The sequence below is a fragment of the Hibiscus syriacus genome, unplaced genomic scaffold (genome assembly GCF_006381635.1).
Source record: "Hibiscus syriacus cultivar Baekdansim isolate YM2019G1 unplaced genomic scaffold, ASM638163v2 tig00110528_pilon, whole genome shotgun sequence".
NCBI classification, from domain to species: Eukaryota; Viridiplantae; Streptophyta; class Magnoliopsida; order Malvales; family Malvaceae; genus Hibiscus; species Hibiscus syriacus.
The window spans coordinates 2,743,695-2,761,789 of NW_024062770.1; the positions used below are offsets into that span (position 1 = coordinate 2,743,695).

General features: G+C 32.2%; 1 protein-coding gene across 1 annotated transcript; it reads left to right on the forward strand.

The window, feature by feature from the left end:
- Positions 1–226: 226 nt before the first annotated feature.
- LOC120130192 lies at positions 227–2,062 on the forward strand. The gene is made up of 3 exons (XM_039147493.1): positions 227–416; positions 1,294–1,469; positions 1,571–2,062. Exons 1-3 carry the CDS (start codon positions 227–229, stop codon positions 2,060–2,062), a joined length of 858 nt encoding a protein of 285 aa, XP_039003424.1.
- Positions 2,063–18,095: the final 16,033 nt, after the last annotated feature.

Sequence of the window (18,095 nt, forward strand, 5' to 3'; positions counted from 1 at the left end):
CTTTGTTCATTCTATTTTATTATTTCATTCTATTTGTTTATATGGGATATATTTTTATATGTATATATATCCTCTCGTTCGCTATTCTTTCAGGACCTCTGGTATCAATAGTATGAATGCTGATGACTCTGACCCAAAGATAGATTTCTAGCTTCCCATATGTCAAGGGAAAGTTGAGGGTTATGATAATGATGAGGAATGTGACTTACCTTCTGAACTGCTAAAAATGGTGGAGAGAAAAGATAAACAGATTATGCCCCATGAAGAGCCCATTGAAATCTTGAATCTGGGATCAGAGGAAAATAAGAAAGAGATAAAGATTGGCACCACACTATCTACTAAGGGGCAACAAAGTCTGATTAAGCTTTTTCAAGAGTACAAAGACGTGTTTTCTTGGTCATATGAGGACATGCTAGGTTTAGATATTGAGTTAGTAATACATAAGCTACCGATAAAACTAGAATGTAAACAGATACAACAAAAGCTCAGAAGGATGTGACCCGAAATGCTACTAAAAATTAAAGAAGTAAAGAAGCAATTCGATGTTCGGTTCCTGAAAGTAGCCAAGTATCCGAAATGGGTAGAAAACATTCAGTACCCAAGAAAGACAAGAAATTTTATATGTGCGTCGACTACAATGATCTTAACCGGGTCATCCCAAAAGATAATTTTCCTTTGCCAACATAGACACCCTGGTGAACAATACTATTGAAAACTCCCTATTTTCATTTATGGATGGGTTTTTGGGTTAAAATAAAATAAAGATGCATCTGGAATATATGGAAAAGACTACGTTTGTCATCATGCAGGGCACGTTTTGCTACAAGGTGATGCTGTTTGGACCAAATAATATAGGGGAAGCCTACCAAAGAGCCATGATAACACTTTTACATGACATAATGCATAAAGAAATAGAGATCTATGTCGATGATAGGATTATTAAGGCAAAAATGGAGGAAGAACACATCAAGAATCTGAGAAAACTTTTCCAAAGATTAAAAGAGTGTCAGCTGAAACTCAATCCAAGCAAGTGTACCTTTGGGGTAACGTCTAGGAAACTCCTATGGTTTGTAATGAGTAAAAAAAGGATTGAGGTAGATCAGACAAAGTCAAAGCTATTAATGATTTACTACCCCCAAAACCATAAAAAGAAGTTCGAGGGTTCATGGGGAGATTAAATTACATTGCCTTATTTATTTCACAATTAACCTAGAAATGTGATCCCATTTTTTTCCTTCTTCGTAAAATAACCCAGGGTATGGAATGATGATTGCTAATGAGTTTTTGAAGCAGTTAAGGGAAATTTATCGAACGCTTCGATCTTATTGCCACCAGTCTCAGGCAAACCATTAATTCGTTACTTGTCAATCTTCGAGAATTCAATGGGGTGTGTATTAGGGCAACATGACCAATCCGGGAAAAAAGAGAGAGCAATCTACTACCTCAGTAAAAAGTTCACTAATTGTAAGGCAAGGTACTCACTGATAGAAAAGTTGTGTTGTGCTTTAGTTTGGACTACTCGAAGGCTCTGGCAGTATATGTTGTATCTGAGAGATTGATTCATTGGCAGATTCTATTGTTTGAATTTGACATCCAATATGTAAGCCAAAATGTAGTTAAAGGAAGTATTGTAGCCGATTTCATTGTAAGAAGAGCTTCTGATGAGTATGAATCGCTAAACTTCGATTTTCCAGACGAAGATTTGATGGCTATTTTAATTGAAGAGGCAATTTCCTCTATTGATGAACATTGGAATATGAATTTTGTTGGTGCCTCGAATTCCTTGGGACACGGGATTGGGGCAATTTTAGTCTCACCTAGTGGAAAACACTATCATTTCACCAGCCAATTGAATTTCGATTGCACAAACAATATGGTTAAGTATAAAGCATGTATTATGGGTCTTAGAGCTGCCATTGAGAGTAAAGTAAAAACACTCAAAGTATATGGGGATTTAGCCCTGGTAACTTATCAACTTAGAGGTGAATGGGAAACAAAAGATACCAAGTTGGTGGAGTACCATAAGTTGGTCCTAGATCTCATCAAAAATTTGAGGATGTGATATTCCATTACCTCCCCAAAGAAGATAATCAATGGTGGATGCTCTAACCACTTTGGAAGCAGCCTTCAAAGTCAATGAACTTTCAATTATAATGCCTATTGAGATGCAAGCTTATGAGTATCCAGCCCACTTCTATAGCATAGAAGATGAAGATGATGAGAATCCCTGGTATTATGACATCCTATAATACATCAAATATTCAGCTACCCTAAGCAGGCAACTAAGAATGACAAAAGAACTATTCGAAGAATGAGTACAGGATATGTACTTGATGGCGAGATCTTGTAAAAGAAAAGTCATGATCAGGTTTCAGTGAGATGTCTAGATGCCAAAGAAGCTAAAACGATCATTGAAGAAGTGCATGGGGGAGTATGTAGTACCCATGATAATGGACATACAATGGCTAGAAAAATAATGAGATTTGGGTATTATTAATCGACCTTGGAAATCGATTTTATCAATTACGCCAGCCAATGTCACAGGTGCCAAATTTATGGAGACAAGCTCCATACCTCTTTTCATCTATTGCACGTAATGATTACTCCGTGGCCTTTCTCTATGTGGAGCATGGATGTTATTGTGCAAATTTCTTCCAAGGCTTCCAATAGCCATCGTTTCATATTGGTGGCAAGAGACTACTTTACTAAGTGCGCAGAAGTGGCTTTCTATGCAAATGTCACTCAGTCAATAGTATGAAAGTTCTTAAAGAAAGAGATTATATGCCGGTATGGGTTACCCGAAAGGATCATCATCCATAATGCCTTGAATTTAAACAATAAAATAACGGAATCGGTATGTAAACAGTTCCAGATAAAACATCATAATTCCACCACTTATCATCCAAAGATGAATGTGGCAGTAGAAGCAACCAATAAGAACATAAAAAGGCTCATAAAAAATGAATAAGACTTATAAAGACTGCTATGAGAAACAACCATTTACTATGTTTTCCTATCGAGCTTCAGTAATGACATGAATTGGGTCAATTCCATTTTCTTTAGCCTTTGGGATGGAGGTTGTGTTACCCATCGAGGTTGATATTCTATCACTTTGGGTGCTATCAGAGGTTAAGCTAGATGAAGCAGAATGGGTACAAGCTAGGTATGACCAGCTGAATCTAATTAAGGAGAAAAAATTAAAAGCCACCTCTCATGGGAAAATGTACCAGAAACGTATGATGAGGGCACATAACAGAAAGGTTTGCACATAAGAGTTTCAGAAGGGAGATATGTTGATGAGAAAGGTTTTGCCAATTTAGAAAGACTTTAGAGGTAAATGGATCCCAAATTAGGAAGGACTCTATGTGGTAAATAATGCCTTTTCTAGAGGAGCTTTGATCGTCACTAAGATGGATGGACCAGAGTTACCTATCCCTGTGAATGATGACGCAATCAAGAAGTACTTCGCCTGAAAAAAAAGAATGAAAACAAAGAATAAAAAAAAAGAATGAATGAATGAAAAGAGAAAATGAAAAAAAATGAATGAATGAAAAAAGAAATAAGGAAAAAGAAAAAGAGAATAAACAAAAAGGAGGGTTCAAGATGAAAACTCGTAAAGGGCGTCTTGAAACTAAAGGAGGTTTAGTTTGAAAACCCGCAAAGGGCAGCTAGAGAATTGTGTAAATTCAAAATTCGTGCATAGTGGAGGTTATGAATTAGTTTTGAAGACTTGAGTCAGGGTTAGGACTGGGAATCGAAAAGGCTTGGATAACCAGAAAGTAAATGAGATTCAAATATTGGTTTATGACATCCAACATTATGGGAATTTGGTAGTACAGGGGGAAATTCACACCCTTGCGCATTGTCACAATCCTCAAGATCCCTTTAACAGAAGTTACACTCGAGTCATTCTGTGGCGTGTCAGTTAAAAAGCATTCATACTATTGATATATGAGGACGCCTACTGTGTTTTCTTTTGATTATTCAACTTAAAAGTTCACCATGTATTTACCCAAAAACGCTTTATTTATGAATAAAAGTAGTCTTTTTCTTGTTAAAACCATGGTGCAAGGATCCTAATTGAAAAACAAAACATATAGATTAACTTGGGAAACATGAGATCATCTAGTATTATTGTATAAAAAGTTTTGGAAAAGTGCAGGTATTCAGAAGCTGAAAATGAATTTAGCATGAGGCTTACATGATGTTGGGCTACATGAAGTAAAAGCCTTGGGATAAACGTAAAAGATAAGCAAGGTGGGATAATCCAAGAGGTTTTGTCAGAGATCAAGTAGCTGGTCATGAGTATTGCATGGGTTCAAGAGTAAAGAGAATCATAATCACATTCAACTAAAGAGTGTTCGACCAGAGTTGTAAGATAGGGTGAATTGTTGTTTATTTTTTGCACCCCGAATTCGAATAAATTACAAGGTCATCGACAAGAGAAAATTCTCATTTGAAACGAAAATACCCTAAAAAGAATTGCACCATTGCACACATTTTAGGCATAAATAGGATCATGAAATAAAATGCATGATAATGATAAATGTAATTGAGTACTTACAGGTTCTCCAAAAGGAAAGGATGGAGATGTAAAGACCCAACATAAAAGTAACCAATTCAGTTTTCCATATTTGGTGGTGGCAAGACCAGCTCCCACAGGAGAAATCACTTTCCAAAGATTATCCTCCCAAGATTTTCAGGTTTGATGTTTTTTAATCCTCAAACACATACTAACAAGGGTTAATGTTTAATTTTCATATTTGATATTCTTGAAGACAAGAGAAGAAAATCGAACTCAATTCAATCTTCCCTGAAGAACAATGGAATGAATAAACATCCCTAGATCTGATTTTCCCTCAAGAAAAAGCAGAATAGATTCATCTCTTTGAAGATTTGATATTTCCTGAGTAATAGTAGAATAATTCTAGCTCGATTCAAACTTCCTTGAGTAACAGTGGAATGAATCAATGTCCCCAAATCTAATTTTTCCTCAAGAAAAACAAAACATACCCCTTATCATATTTCAAAGGATGAAGTTGACTGGATGAAAACTCATTGTCTCTTCGTCTTTGCCCTATTCTTATTAACACAAGAATGGGCAAAGAGGGGTAGTTGTCGACAACGATTTTCATCCCATTAAATTATATTATTATATTATTATATTAATTATTATTATTATTATTATAAATACATTTTTATTTTCTGCAGGCTTGTACAAGCCCCATGCTCAAAAGTAGTCTGGCCTAGTATAATAGAAACTCTAATTACAAAGGGTCATCTGGCTTAAACCTGAAGCCCAATAACTAACCCCAATTCGACCCAAGACCTGAGGCCCAGCAACCCATAGCCCATTGTTGCAGTCCACATATGGAAACCCATTAGGATTTTTGTTGAGAGTCTCCAGGTACTGCATCATCTCAGCTGTTTGATCTAGGAGAGATCCAGTGACCTGAATTAATCCTCAATTAGGGTTTAGCCTTACTTCAAGATGCCACTAATCTTATCCGTTGGATCTGGACCCATCCAACAATCTAGATCGAGCAGCTGATATAGCATGTTTAACCCACTCCCCAACCACCATCATTGTCGCCAATCCGAAACCCTGCAGTGTCAGAAATCCCAGATCAAATTAACAAGCAAGACCAAGTACAACACCACATGCAAACTCCTTCATTTGTAATGATTTCAAAGCAACAAAACAAAAAAAAGATGTAAAATTGAGGCTTATAAAACCCCAAAATAACATGTAAAAAGGTTCCCATTTTCGAAAATGCAAAAAAAAAAAAAAGAAAAAAAAGTTGCAAGATTTTTGAAAGGTATATTTTATTTTTTATGTTTATAGTTTCAAAACAAAAAAATAGCAAAGAAACCATCTTGCATGTAACAAAATTGTAACCGATGAGGTCGAGTAGTCGGGTCTGCGTCTAGGAGGGTAGATTGGAGCTTTTTGGAGGCTTTTAGTTTGATTTTAGTCGATTTTTGGGGTTGCCAAAAAAGTGGGTAGTCAAAGGGTTTAGGGAGCATTTTGGGGCGTTTAGGGAGTTTTTTACGTGGTTTTAGACTACGATGTAGGTCTAAGGTTATAGATCTAAACTCGGGGGTTATTTTGGTTTGATTTGGGAACTCCTGTCACTGTGTGCAGCGACCGAAACGACGGTTGGAGGCGAGTGATGGTGCCCGACAGTGGGCCGGCCGGAGATGAAAAAGAGAGGGAAGAGAGCATTTTTTATTTTTTTTAGAAATCGGGTTAAAACAAAAAAAAAACAAAAGTTGTATATATAGAAGAAATTTTGAGGGAAATCTGTTGAACTATGTTTTGATATAACAATTTAAGGCAAAATGGTTTTTGGACTTGAATTGAATTTACAAAATGTTTTTGGACTTAATTAAATTTATTCAAAGTTTTAAAAGGTTTCAAAAATAATTCAAAGTCCATTAAAATCGGATTTGAGCCAAAATGCTAAAGGGTGTCAAAGTGCATCCATGCATCCCTGCAGTGCATCCATGCACCTGCACTAATGCATCGATGCATCATGCAATGCATCCATGCACTCAAACATCGAATGCACTTAGTGCATCGATGCATCCTGCCATGCATCCATGCATCAAGGCTGCAATGGCTAGTAACGGCTAGTTTATTTGAATTTAATGAAGGGGTATCGATGCACCATGATAGTGCACCGATGCACCATGTTATGGGCAGCCTTTTTGAGTAGAAAAATCATCCCCAAACGGCTCCAAAACATCCCCAACGGCTATATACAACATCAAACACATTCCAAGCTATAAATACAAGCTAAGAACACTTGAAGAAGAAAGAGAACAACTATCCAAGCAATCAAACACAAGAGAAGAGTTTTTCATTCTTATTACATCTTTCTCTTGTAAATATTTTGTTCTTGTGAGCTCAATCTTGTAAACACCTACCTTAGAGAGGTTTTCTTGTTTACTTATTTTATCCTTTTGTAAAAGGGAAAGGTTCTAGCTAATCCCGTGTAAAAGCTAGGGAAATGTTCTAGTTTAGCCCGGAAAAACTAGGGAGTTGTAAGGTTATCTCTTTGTCCTCAAAAGAAAGAACAAATTAGTGAATTTGTTGAAAAATCCTTGGTGAGGAGCTAAGGTAGTGGATGTAGACTTGGTTGAGAAGTCGAACCACTCTAAATCACTGTGCAATTCTCTATCTTTTAATCTCCTTACTCCCTAAACACAAAAACCGATCACGGCCCTCTTTGCAAGAAATTTCAGTTGTCGATTCGAGCTTCCTAAAATCCCAACAAAATCACTCTTAGGTCCCCCCACTTTTAGCGCTTTTTACAGAATAGTCATGTGTAGGAACCGTTTTCATAATTTACACATTTATGTTTATGCTATGTATTTTTGGTTTAATTTCTTTTTAGTCCCCCTAATTTAGTTATGTTTTTGCATGTTAGTTACCTGTAGGGAATGCCTTTGTAATTTACCCACTTTTATGCATGTTATTTATTTTTAGGGTTATTTGTTGTATAGTCCCTGTATGTTTAACTTGTTTTTGCATTTTGGTAATGTGTAGTGGTTGTTTAATTTTTTAAAATATTTAGGGATTGATTTAGTAATTTCTCCTTTTTTATTTTGAATGTATAGTTTAGGCTAGGAAAAATGGAATATTTATAAAATAACCCCTATAGGTTATGCATGTTTATATTTTAAACCTAAATCTGTTTTTATTTATTTTAATTTGTCCATGTAATTTTAATTTAGTCCCCATGTTTTATTTATTTTTATTCTTTGTAATTTTAGCACCCAATATTAAAAATACCCATTTTAGTCACTTTTATACTTTATTTTATTTTAATTTTGGCATGATGGTTTGATTGTTTATGTTTTAGTCCTATTTTTATTTTTATTTTTATTTTTGCATGTTGCTTGCATGTTAGTTCATTTTAGTCCTAATTAATTTTGCATGATACCCTCATAAGCATCACTTGACTCAAATCGAAATAAATTGACTAAGGGTAATATTCGTTCATTTTAACGTTGTCGTTAAGTGACTGTCTTAACGTAAAAGAAAGTTACTTTTAATAATTTTAAAATGAAAGTATATCCCATTTAGTGATATGAATTAAATCGATTTCATTTTAAAATTCGAAATTTGAGAAAAATATTGTGTTCTTTTAATTAAATTCATCGAAAAAGATTGTTATATCGAATCTAAGGTCTCTTCATGAGATATTTAAATAATTGAACATCCTTATTATCATTAAATATTAGTAAAATATAAATAATTAATGATACTTTCTTGATATATTCTTTCTAATCGCTTTATTTTTGCATTTGTTTTCCCGATAGGTTTTTCGAAATAATAACATTCGAATCGATAACGAGAATAATAATGTCTTTTCATTTTAGTTGGAGTAATAAATGATTGCTCTAAGGCATGAGAGGTTATTTATTCTCGATTGGAAATAATATGATATTATCATTCTCTCTCGAATTAATATTGATTTTTAGGATGAAACAGTGATCTCTTCATTTCGATCGGAGCAATAAATGATTGCTTCAAGGTATGAGAGATCATTTATTCTCAATTGGAAATCATCAGATATTAATTTTTTTCACTAGAATCAATATCGAATTTTAAGACGAAATAGTAATATCTCTTAATTTCGAGTCGAGTAATTAATGACCTTTTTAAGGCATGAAAAATCATTTATTCTCGATGGGAAATAATTAGATATTATTGTTTTATCTCTTAAAATTATTTTGGGTGTTGCTATTTTGAATTAATAATGAACTTTAGAATGTAATTTTAATATTTCTTTCTTTCGATTGAAGAATCGAATGCTTTAAGGTATGAGAGACCGATTCTTCTCGATAGGAAATAATTAAATATTATTATGTTTCGTCCAAAAATTCAAAGAATATTAATTTTAGGGGATCTTAAATTACATTAGACTGGAACTCAAAAATTTCATTGCAAAGACAATTAATTAATCGACTAGGAACTAATTTAGAGCGTTGTAGGGGTGTTAATTCTTCCCCACACGTAACCAACTCCCGAACTTGAATTTTCGTAACACATACCACAAGTTTGTTGTTTTAATTAAAATTAATATTTTATTAAAATAGCAAATACGTTTTTTGGGTGCCCGATCACACCCTAATCAAATATTGGTGGTGTCTCCTCGAACCACGTTTTTTCATTAACCGGTCATCTAAAAATCATTTTGAAACGAAACCTCCCTTCTCCCGCTTCAGAAAAACCGTTTCGACAATCATAAACAAAAAGATGACAATAATCTGCACAATCTCTTTGTTTGGTGTTCTTTCACTGTCCTTCCTTCTAAGTTTTTGAATTGTAAGACTCAAGGTTATAAAAGATAAAATTGTGTTAACAACATAGGGAATTTTCTTGATTTTGATAGAGATCGAGCATAAAATTTAAAATGTCTAAAATTAATAAAACTATTTTAAAAATATTTTCAAAATGCGGAGCAATCTGTCAAAACAAATGTGACATTAGTCGTTAAATATAAATATTTGAAATAATAAATACATTAATCGATAATAGTCAGTACTATAATATATACACAATTAATTTCGATGATCTAAATTTTTTTTATTTCTAATTATTACCAATTAATTTTCAAAAATAAATTTTCACCACTCAAAACTTCATAAAAGATGCTTTAAAATATGGGTAAACTATGTGAATAGTCCTTTTTGTTTAGGGTCATCAATTTAAAGATTAAAGATAAATGGTCTCTAACATTATCGAACTGTCCAGTTTAAATCCCTTCATCATTAACCCTTAACAAATATGTGAATAGCTGAGCAAATAAAGATGAATATGAGTTAACGGCTGAGATGGTTAAAAGGTGATGACGACCCATAATATTTTGGGTTGACGGGATTAATTAAACACATTGAGCTATTGCTTGAATACCATCTTACGGTGGTGTCTTGTTCTCACTTTCAAAAATATTCTTGAAGTCCAATTTTAAGGTGGTGGTTGATTTTCATGAAGTTCAAATTGAGACTGACATCAATCATAAGCGAATACATGAATATAAATAAACTCTTCTTTTTCAAGTATCTTTATTTAAGGAAGATTAGTTAATCTATACACCTCACCTTGATTAGTTAATTCAAGGCATAATAAACAGTGGACGGAAAAACTTAAACATTATAATAAAATTGTACTTAATCTGACTAAGATAAAAAAAAATAAAAAGATACATAACTGTATAATATATTTATTTGGGGTTCCTTCACATCCCTTCCTTCTAAGCTCTTGAATTGTAAGATTAAAGACTACAATAGTTAAAATTGTGCTAACAGCCGAGAAAAGCTTACTTGATCTTGATAGAAGATTGAGAACAAAATTTAAAATGTCAAATATTAATATAACTATTTTAAAAAGAGTATAATGATGTGGATCAATCTGTGAAAATAAAAAGAGATAGTAATCTATAAATACAAACATTTAAAATAATAAATACATTAATTGATAATACTCTGTACGACACTTATACACAAGTAACTTAAGTGATTCAAATTTTTTATTTCTAATTATCACTGCTCAAAACTCCAAAAGAGATATTTTATATAATGAACAAAGATACTAGCGTCAAATATACAAATTAAAGGATAACAAAATTTTATTTATGAAGAGTTAGGATGACGTTTGTTACTTTAAAAGTAAATTAGAAACTGTAAAAAAAGTTAAATTCATATTTAACACATTAAAATAAAACAAAAATTGATATCATACCTTTAGACACGTTGCATCAAATATTTTCCAACACATTAATGCAAGTCATGGCTCAATTCTACAATATTTTTTTTACAAAATTTGATGATGTTTAGTTTATTAAATAGATTCCAACATGTTTTTATATTCTCTTACACTTGAAGGAGATTGGAGGTATAATTAAAAAGAATCTATCATAACTATTTTCTTATTAATTTGTTGAGACTTGCGCATTGGAAAAAAGTAATAACAAATCAATTTATCAATATAAAAGTCATTTAGAAGAGAGAAAATAAACAAAATGTTTGATCTTCATTTTAAGAAAGATTTGAAACCAATAAAAAAATAACTTTTGACTTGAAAATTTTTTAACTATTTTTTTTATTTCAGCTTAATAAAAATATAAAAAAAATGTATCCTTCATTCCCTTTATTTTATCACTTTAATAGAAGAGTGATGATTGGAATATATTCAATTAATCTAATATTATTTTATAAATTTTTATATTTATATAGGATGTTTAAGTATTCGATGCAAGTATATAAAATTTTCTTAAAAAAATCATAGCTAATATTCATGTCTGAGATATTTTAAAAAGAAAAAAATTATGACAGTTTGATCAGAAGAAAATCATACAGTATCGTAATTATGTTTTTCAAATCAATTTATAATCATAGTTTTTTAAATCAAATATCAATGTCTATCATCAAGTTATTAGTCATTGATTGTCAGTTGTTTTCTTTTATATGAAAGTCTTTCTGAATTGAAACTGTAATATTTCTAAAGATAACAATTATAACATTTTGATATATTTTCTAACTGCAATATTATCAAAAATTAAAACAATCTTTAAGAAGTTTTTCTATCATCACAAAAATTATCTCAAATCAGGATATTTTGCTATATTGGCATACTGGTAATATCCCTTGCAACTGAAGAAGATTGATATCATTAGAAGAAATTCATAATAACTTTTTACTATAAATTTATGAGGCTTAGCTATTGAAAAAAAAATGTAATAATACAAAAGGTTTAAACATACGAAATATAACTTTTGATTAAAAAATCATTTAAATATTTTGTCTCTAAAATTACATATATACCTTTTTATTTAATTTTTATTTTTAATTTAATTTTTCATTTCATTTCACTTTATTTTTCATTCATACATCCAATTTGTAGAAAAAAAAGGAATTGGAATAAAATAGGATTGTCACGATATATTGTTTGCTAATTAATTTCAACAACAAAATAACATATACAATCAAATAAATCATATTGTTAGTAATGTTAAATAGATATAAGTATATGTGTAACACCTAAAACCCGTATAATTATATCTATACAGATTATAGACGTCACCTAAATTTCTCAAAATATTTTCCAATTCAAAACTGATTTAAAATTTATTTTCTTAAAAAGATAACTGATAATATAAAAATATAATATCACATCAAACTATCACATACTATTTAAAACATATATTAGTATGTATTTATGTTATCCATACTGAAAATAGAGTAAACCATTTTAGTTTAGTTATTCAAACCATTTCCAAAATAGTTCAACAGAGCAACTAGGACATTTATAGTAAATGCCACTAACTAATTCAAATTCACATCATAGGATGTCTTACTAATATGGAAATATACTCCTCGATGCTTGATATTGCTCCGAACTCTTTATTGTACTACTGGGAATTTTTACCTACGCATGAAAATCATCACACGCTAAGTATATACTTAGTGAGACAATTTAAAACAATAAACAGTACAATACAAATCATGCCAGTAATTAATATCATTTTCAAATGCCAAAATCAAAACAACATAATATAAATAAAATCATTTTTGTCAACAACTATTGCCCACAATTCTCAATCCATGAGGAACCCGGTATAGGAGTCAAATATTGCACAAAAGTGCTGAGGTCGAGCGTTGCTCACCTAATAATGCACCATAGTGCTGATGTCGGGTTTTACCCACCTGACTTGTATTATGTGTCTTTATTTATACTATAGTACTACTTAATTCTGCAGCTGCTAGACTCTATGGCATACCATTAATACCATTGAACCTCAATAACATACTTGGGCATATAGTCATGAATTAAATCATCCATGGAAACATATAATCATGTATAAACATTAGGGTAGTTCATACCCAAAATAACATCCATGTGAAAATCTCATGCTGATAAAACAAGGTCAATTTGTCGCAAGTCTTCCAAATGATGTATAAAACATCTATGTACACGATGTATAAATCATCTATTTATCATGTCATGCATGTATTAAACTCACCTCGACACTTTATAAATCCCAAAATATCTGGCTCACTATGGTCCACAATAACTCTTTTATACTTGATTTGCTTCAATCACGATCAGTATAAAATTACAAATTCATAACAATACTTACGTTAGTATTGTACTAACATAACACATATCCAAAACAAAATCCATAATATACTTGAAACTCATTTTCTACCAAAATACTTAACACTTAATAATTCCTTTTTAACATTGGCACCAAATTTTCCAATTTACACAAAATGATCCTTCACCATTTTATCACTTAGATTCCTAAAACCAAAATTCCAGCATTGAAATTATTACCATTCAAATATTTTTACAAAGGTATAATTACATTTAAGTACCTCAACTATGTGAATGTTGTACTTAAATCACCAACCTTTTTAAACTTCCAAAATGATCATTTTTCACATCTAAACAATCATTTCACTCCAAAAACAATAATTTCCAGCATAGTATATCAATTATTAAACAATTATACAACCATTCACAACTTTTCCAAAATTGCCAAAATGGTCCCCCAACTTTTCAAAAATTACATAATGGTCTCCAAATTTTTATAAGGCTTGTAGAATACTTCCTACAACATTTCCAGCCCTTATATAATTTTTCCATAATTTTTCTCACTCAATTACCTCATGGTCGAATACTTTAAACTTAAAAACTAAGTTTTCATAATTTTGATTCAATTCAAGCATGAAATCAACTTCCAATCAACCTTACAACATCTCTACAATCAAACCCCTAATCAACTCTCATCAAAACACCAAGTTCTTCAATTTCTTCATTTGATCAAAATTTATAGAATCGTATCTATGAAGTTTGAACATGTTTTAATCATAATTCATGCTTGGAAATTAATCTACAACCTCAAAAACATCAATATTCATCACCAATTTCTTGAACCTTAACATGAATATAAACACTAAAATTTGAGATCTTTGAAATTAAGCAAGTTGAGCAAGTGTAATTGGTACCAAAAGATAGCGTTTTTCGACTAGATCACTTTCCTATTTCACGACATAACTTGAAATCCAAAGGAAATGGCTTAAAAATGGGAAATAAAGATTTTTCCTTTACCTTGATATAGCTCACGAAAATGGAGAGAAAGATGAACAACTTTGGCATGAAATTTATATATTTTTCATGCTAAGTCTATCTTAAATTTCACTTTAATGAATTTTAAATTCATTAAATTAGGAAATTACCAATTCACCCTTAATGAAACTTCATAATTACCATTAAACCAAGACACCTAACCTTATAATCTTCGAAAATAAGACGCCTCAACCTTATCATATCCCATAAGTCAAAGATGAACAACTAAAATCTTAGTTTACTGATTTGCCCTTGCCTTTTTCCAAAAATCACAATCTTGCCACTTTAAATCCAACGGTCCAGATTAAACATTGAATTAAACCCTTAAATATAAAGATTTATATTATTGTCCAACATTTACTAATGTGAAAATAATATTTTTCAGTGTAAGGTATCATCCTTTAGATTTTCCTTAATTTTCTATTCGATCCGATTTACCGAATTTTTCTTCAACTTCCTTATTCTATAACTTTTATTACACATCTTAGATTAAAATTCTGATTCCCACCAAAACATTATTCTTGAAATAAATAATTTATTTACAAGGCCCAAAATCTAAACTTTTAAAAATTACCATTTTGGTTCCTAAACTTTTTCAAAGTTTATACTTTGGTCACAAAACTTTCAAAATTTCCATTTTGGTCACTAACTAAATTTTTGGGTATTACAACTCTCCCCCTTAATTAAAATACATCCTCGAATTTTAAGATGTACCTGATATGAAAAGGTATGGATATTGCTTCTTCATGTCCTCCTCTCTTTCCCAAGTAGCGTCATCGACTTTATGATTTTGCCAAAGTATTTTGACTAGAGGAATCATCTTGCTACGCAATTCTTTGATTTCCCTAGCCAAAATACGTACTAGTTCTTCATCATAAGTCAAATCTGGTCGGATCTCAATTTCATCCGATGCAATAACATGTGAAGGATCTGATCGATACTTCCTAAGCATCGACGGATGAAAATTATTATGTATTTTGTCCAACTCTGGAGGTAATGCTAATTGGTAAGCCACTGGTCCAACACGTTTTAAGATCTCATAAGGTGTAATGAATCTTGGACTTAGTTTTCCTTTGCGTCCAAAACGCAAAATCTTTTTCCAAGGCGATACTTTAAGAAAAAACTTTATCGCCTTCTCGAAATTCAATCTCTTTTCGATTCAAGTCTACATAAGACTTCTGCCGATCATATGCCATCTTGAGATTATCTTAAATTATCTTTACTTTATCTTCAACCTCTTTCAATAAATCTGGGCCAACAAGATTTCGATCTTTTAACTCGTACCAATTCAATGGTGTTCGATATTTTCTCCCATATAAAGCTTCATACAGAGCCATTTTGATACTCGTTTGATAGCTGTTGTTGTAGGCAAATTCTGCTAAAGGCAAATAATTTTCCCATGACCCCTTGAACTCAATCACATATGCTCTCAGCATATCTTCCAATATTTGAATAGTACGCTCTGATTGACCATCTGTCTGTGGATGAAATGCCGTACTGAAATTCAATCGAGTACCCAAAGCTTTATGCAAAGAATTCCAACATCTTGAAGTGAACCTTGGATCCATATCTGATATGATTGATACTGACACTCCATGTAGCCGAACAATCTCACTGATATACAACTCTGTATATTTATTCAAACTGTAATCCATTCGCACCGGAATGAAATGTGTTGATTTAGCTAACTGGTCAACTATCACCCAAATGAAATCCTTTTTATTTGATGTCAAAGGTAACCCTGTAACAAAATCCATAGTGACTCTCTCCCACTTCCACTCTGGAATAGAAATGGGTTGTAACAATCCCAAAGGCACTTGATGTTCAGCTTTCACATGTTGACACGTTAGGCATGTAGCAACAAACTCAGAAATGACTCTTTTCATACTAGGCCACCAAAATCGAATCTTTACATCCTGATACATCTTGCTCCCTCCTGGATGCATAGTCAGTGGACTAAAATGTGCCTCAGAAAGAATATCTTTCTTTAACTTATCATCTTGTGGAACGTAGATTCTTCATCGGTAATACAAACAACCAGCAGACTTGACTTCAAAATATTTAGTCTCACATTTTTCCATCAGTGAAATCTTTCTAATCATCTGCCATCTTTCTTTTGTGGCAATATTATCCGATCTAGAAGCATCGATTTAATTTTTAATTCAGCCAACAGTGCGCCATTTCCTTTCAACAATAGTCGCACATCCATAGCTCGTAAAGCTGCAAAAGTTTTCAAACTAAGTGCATCTGCTACAACATTTTCTTTCCCTGGATGATAATCAATTATCAGATTATAATCCTTTAAAAGTTTTATCCATGTTCTTTGTCTTAAGTTTAGCTCTTTTTGAGTCAACAGATACATCAAACTCTTATGATCTCTATAGATGTGGCATCGTTCACCATACAAATAATGACGCTAAATCTTTAGAGCAAATACTACCGTTGCTAAATCAAGATCATGAGTGGGATAATTCCTCTCATGCGTCTTTAATTTTTGAGAAGCATAGGCTACCAACTTACCTTATTGCATAAGTACACAATCCAAACCATTATGAGATGCATCATTATACACCACATACTCTTTTCCAGATTTCGATTGTACTATTACTGGAGCTTCCATTAAAATCTTATTTTGAGCTTCGAAACTCTCTTGACATTTGTCAATACAAGCAAATGAAGCATCCTTTCTCAATAGCTTGGTTAGAGGAGAAGCAATCATCGAAAAGTTTTTCACAAACCTTTGATAATAGCCAACAAGTCCCAAAAAAACTTCATACCTCTTTAACATTATTTGGAGGTTTCCACTCCACTATTGCTTTAACTTTCTTTGGATCCACTCTTATGCCTTCTACTGAGACAACATGACCAAGAAAAGCAACTTCAGACATCCAAAACTCACACTTTGACAGTTTGGCATATAACTTTTTATCCTTAAGTATCTTGAGCACAGTACGAAGATGAGCATCATGTTCTTTCTTTGTCTTCGAGTGTATCAGAATGTCATCAATAAAGACCACCACAAACTGATCCAAATAAGGTCGAAATACTTGATTCGTCAAATCCATGAATATTTCCGGAGTATTTTCCAAACCAAACGGCATTACTACGAACTCGTAGTGTCCATACCGTGTTCTGAAAGCAGTATTTGGAATATCTTCCTCTTTAATCTTTAATTGGTGATATCCTGATCGAAGATCAATCTTAGAGAGAACTGCTTCTCCCTTAAGCTGATCAAACAAGTCATCAATCCTCGGAAGAGGATACTTGTTCTTGATAGTCACCTTGTTCAACTGTCGATAATCTATACAAAAACGCATCGATCCATCTTTCTTTTTCTCGAACAACACCGGTGCACCCCAAGGTGAAATACTCGATCTTATGAATCCTCTATCTAGCAACTCTTGCAATTGGGCCTTTAATTCCCTTAATTATGTTTGGGTCATTCGATAAGGAGCCATCGAAATAGGCGTTGTACCTGGAAATACATCAATCCCAAACTCCACCTCTCTATCTGGAGGTAATCCATGTAGCTTATCCGGAAACACCTTCTGATACTCTCGTACAGTTGGAATGTCTTCCAACTTAACTTTAGTATCTTTTGTATCCACCACTTTTGCTAAAATTGTTGAACACCCTTGTAACAACAATTTCTTAGCAGTAAAAGCAGAAATTACATTGGATAAGGGATTTACCCTTTCTCCAACAAATATTATCTCTGAACCCGTTGCATTTTTTAAAACAATCTCTCCAGAAATGACTAAACTGAAAGCTCTTATACTAATAAATGTAACACCTAAAACCCCGTATAATTATACCTATACAGATTATAGATGTCACTTGAATTTCTCAAAATATTTTCCAATTCAAAACTGATTTAAAATTTATTTTCTTAAAAAGATAACTGATAATATAAATATATAATATCACATCAAATTATCACATACTATTTAAA

Excerpts from the sequence above, each read along its gene's own strand:
- LOC120130192 (XM_039147493.1), top strand. The coding sequence starts at position 227 with ATGGTGGAGAGAAAAGATAAACAGATTATGCCCCATGAAGAGCCCATT. Across the intron at positions 417-1,293 it reads GTCATATGAGGACATGCTAG|TTAAGGGAAATTTATCGAAC; the intron begins GTTTAGATATTG and ends TTTTTGAAGCAG. Across the intron at positions 1,470-1,570 it reads AAAAGTTCACTAATTGTAAG|ATTCTATTGTTTGAATTTGA; the intron begins GCAAGGTACTCA and ends ATTCATTGGCAG.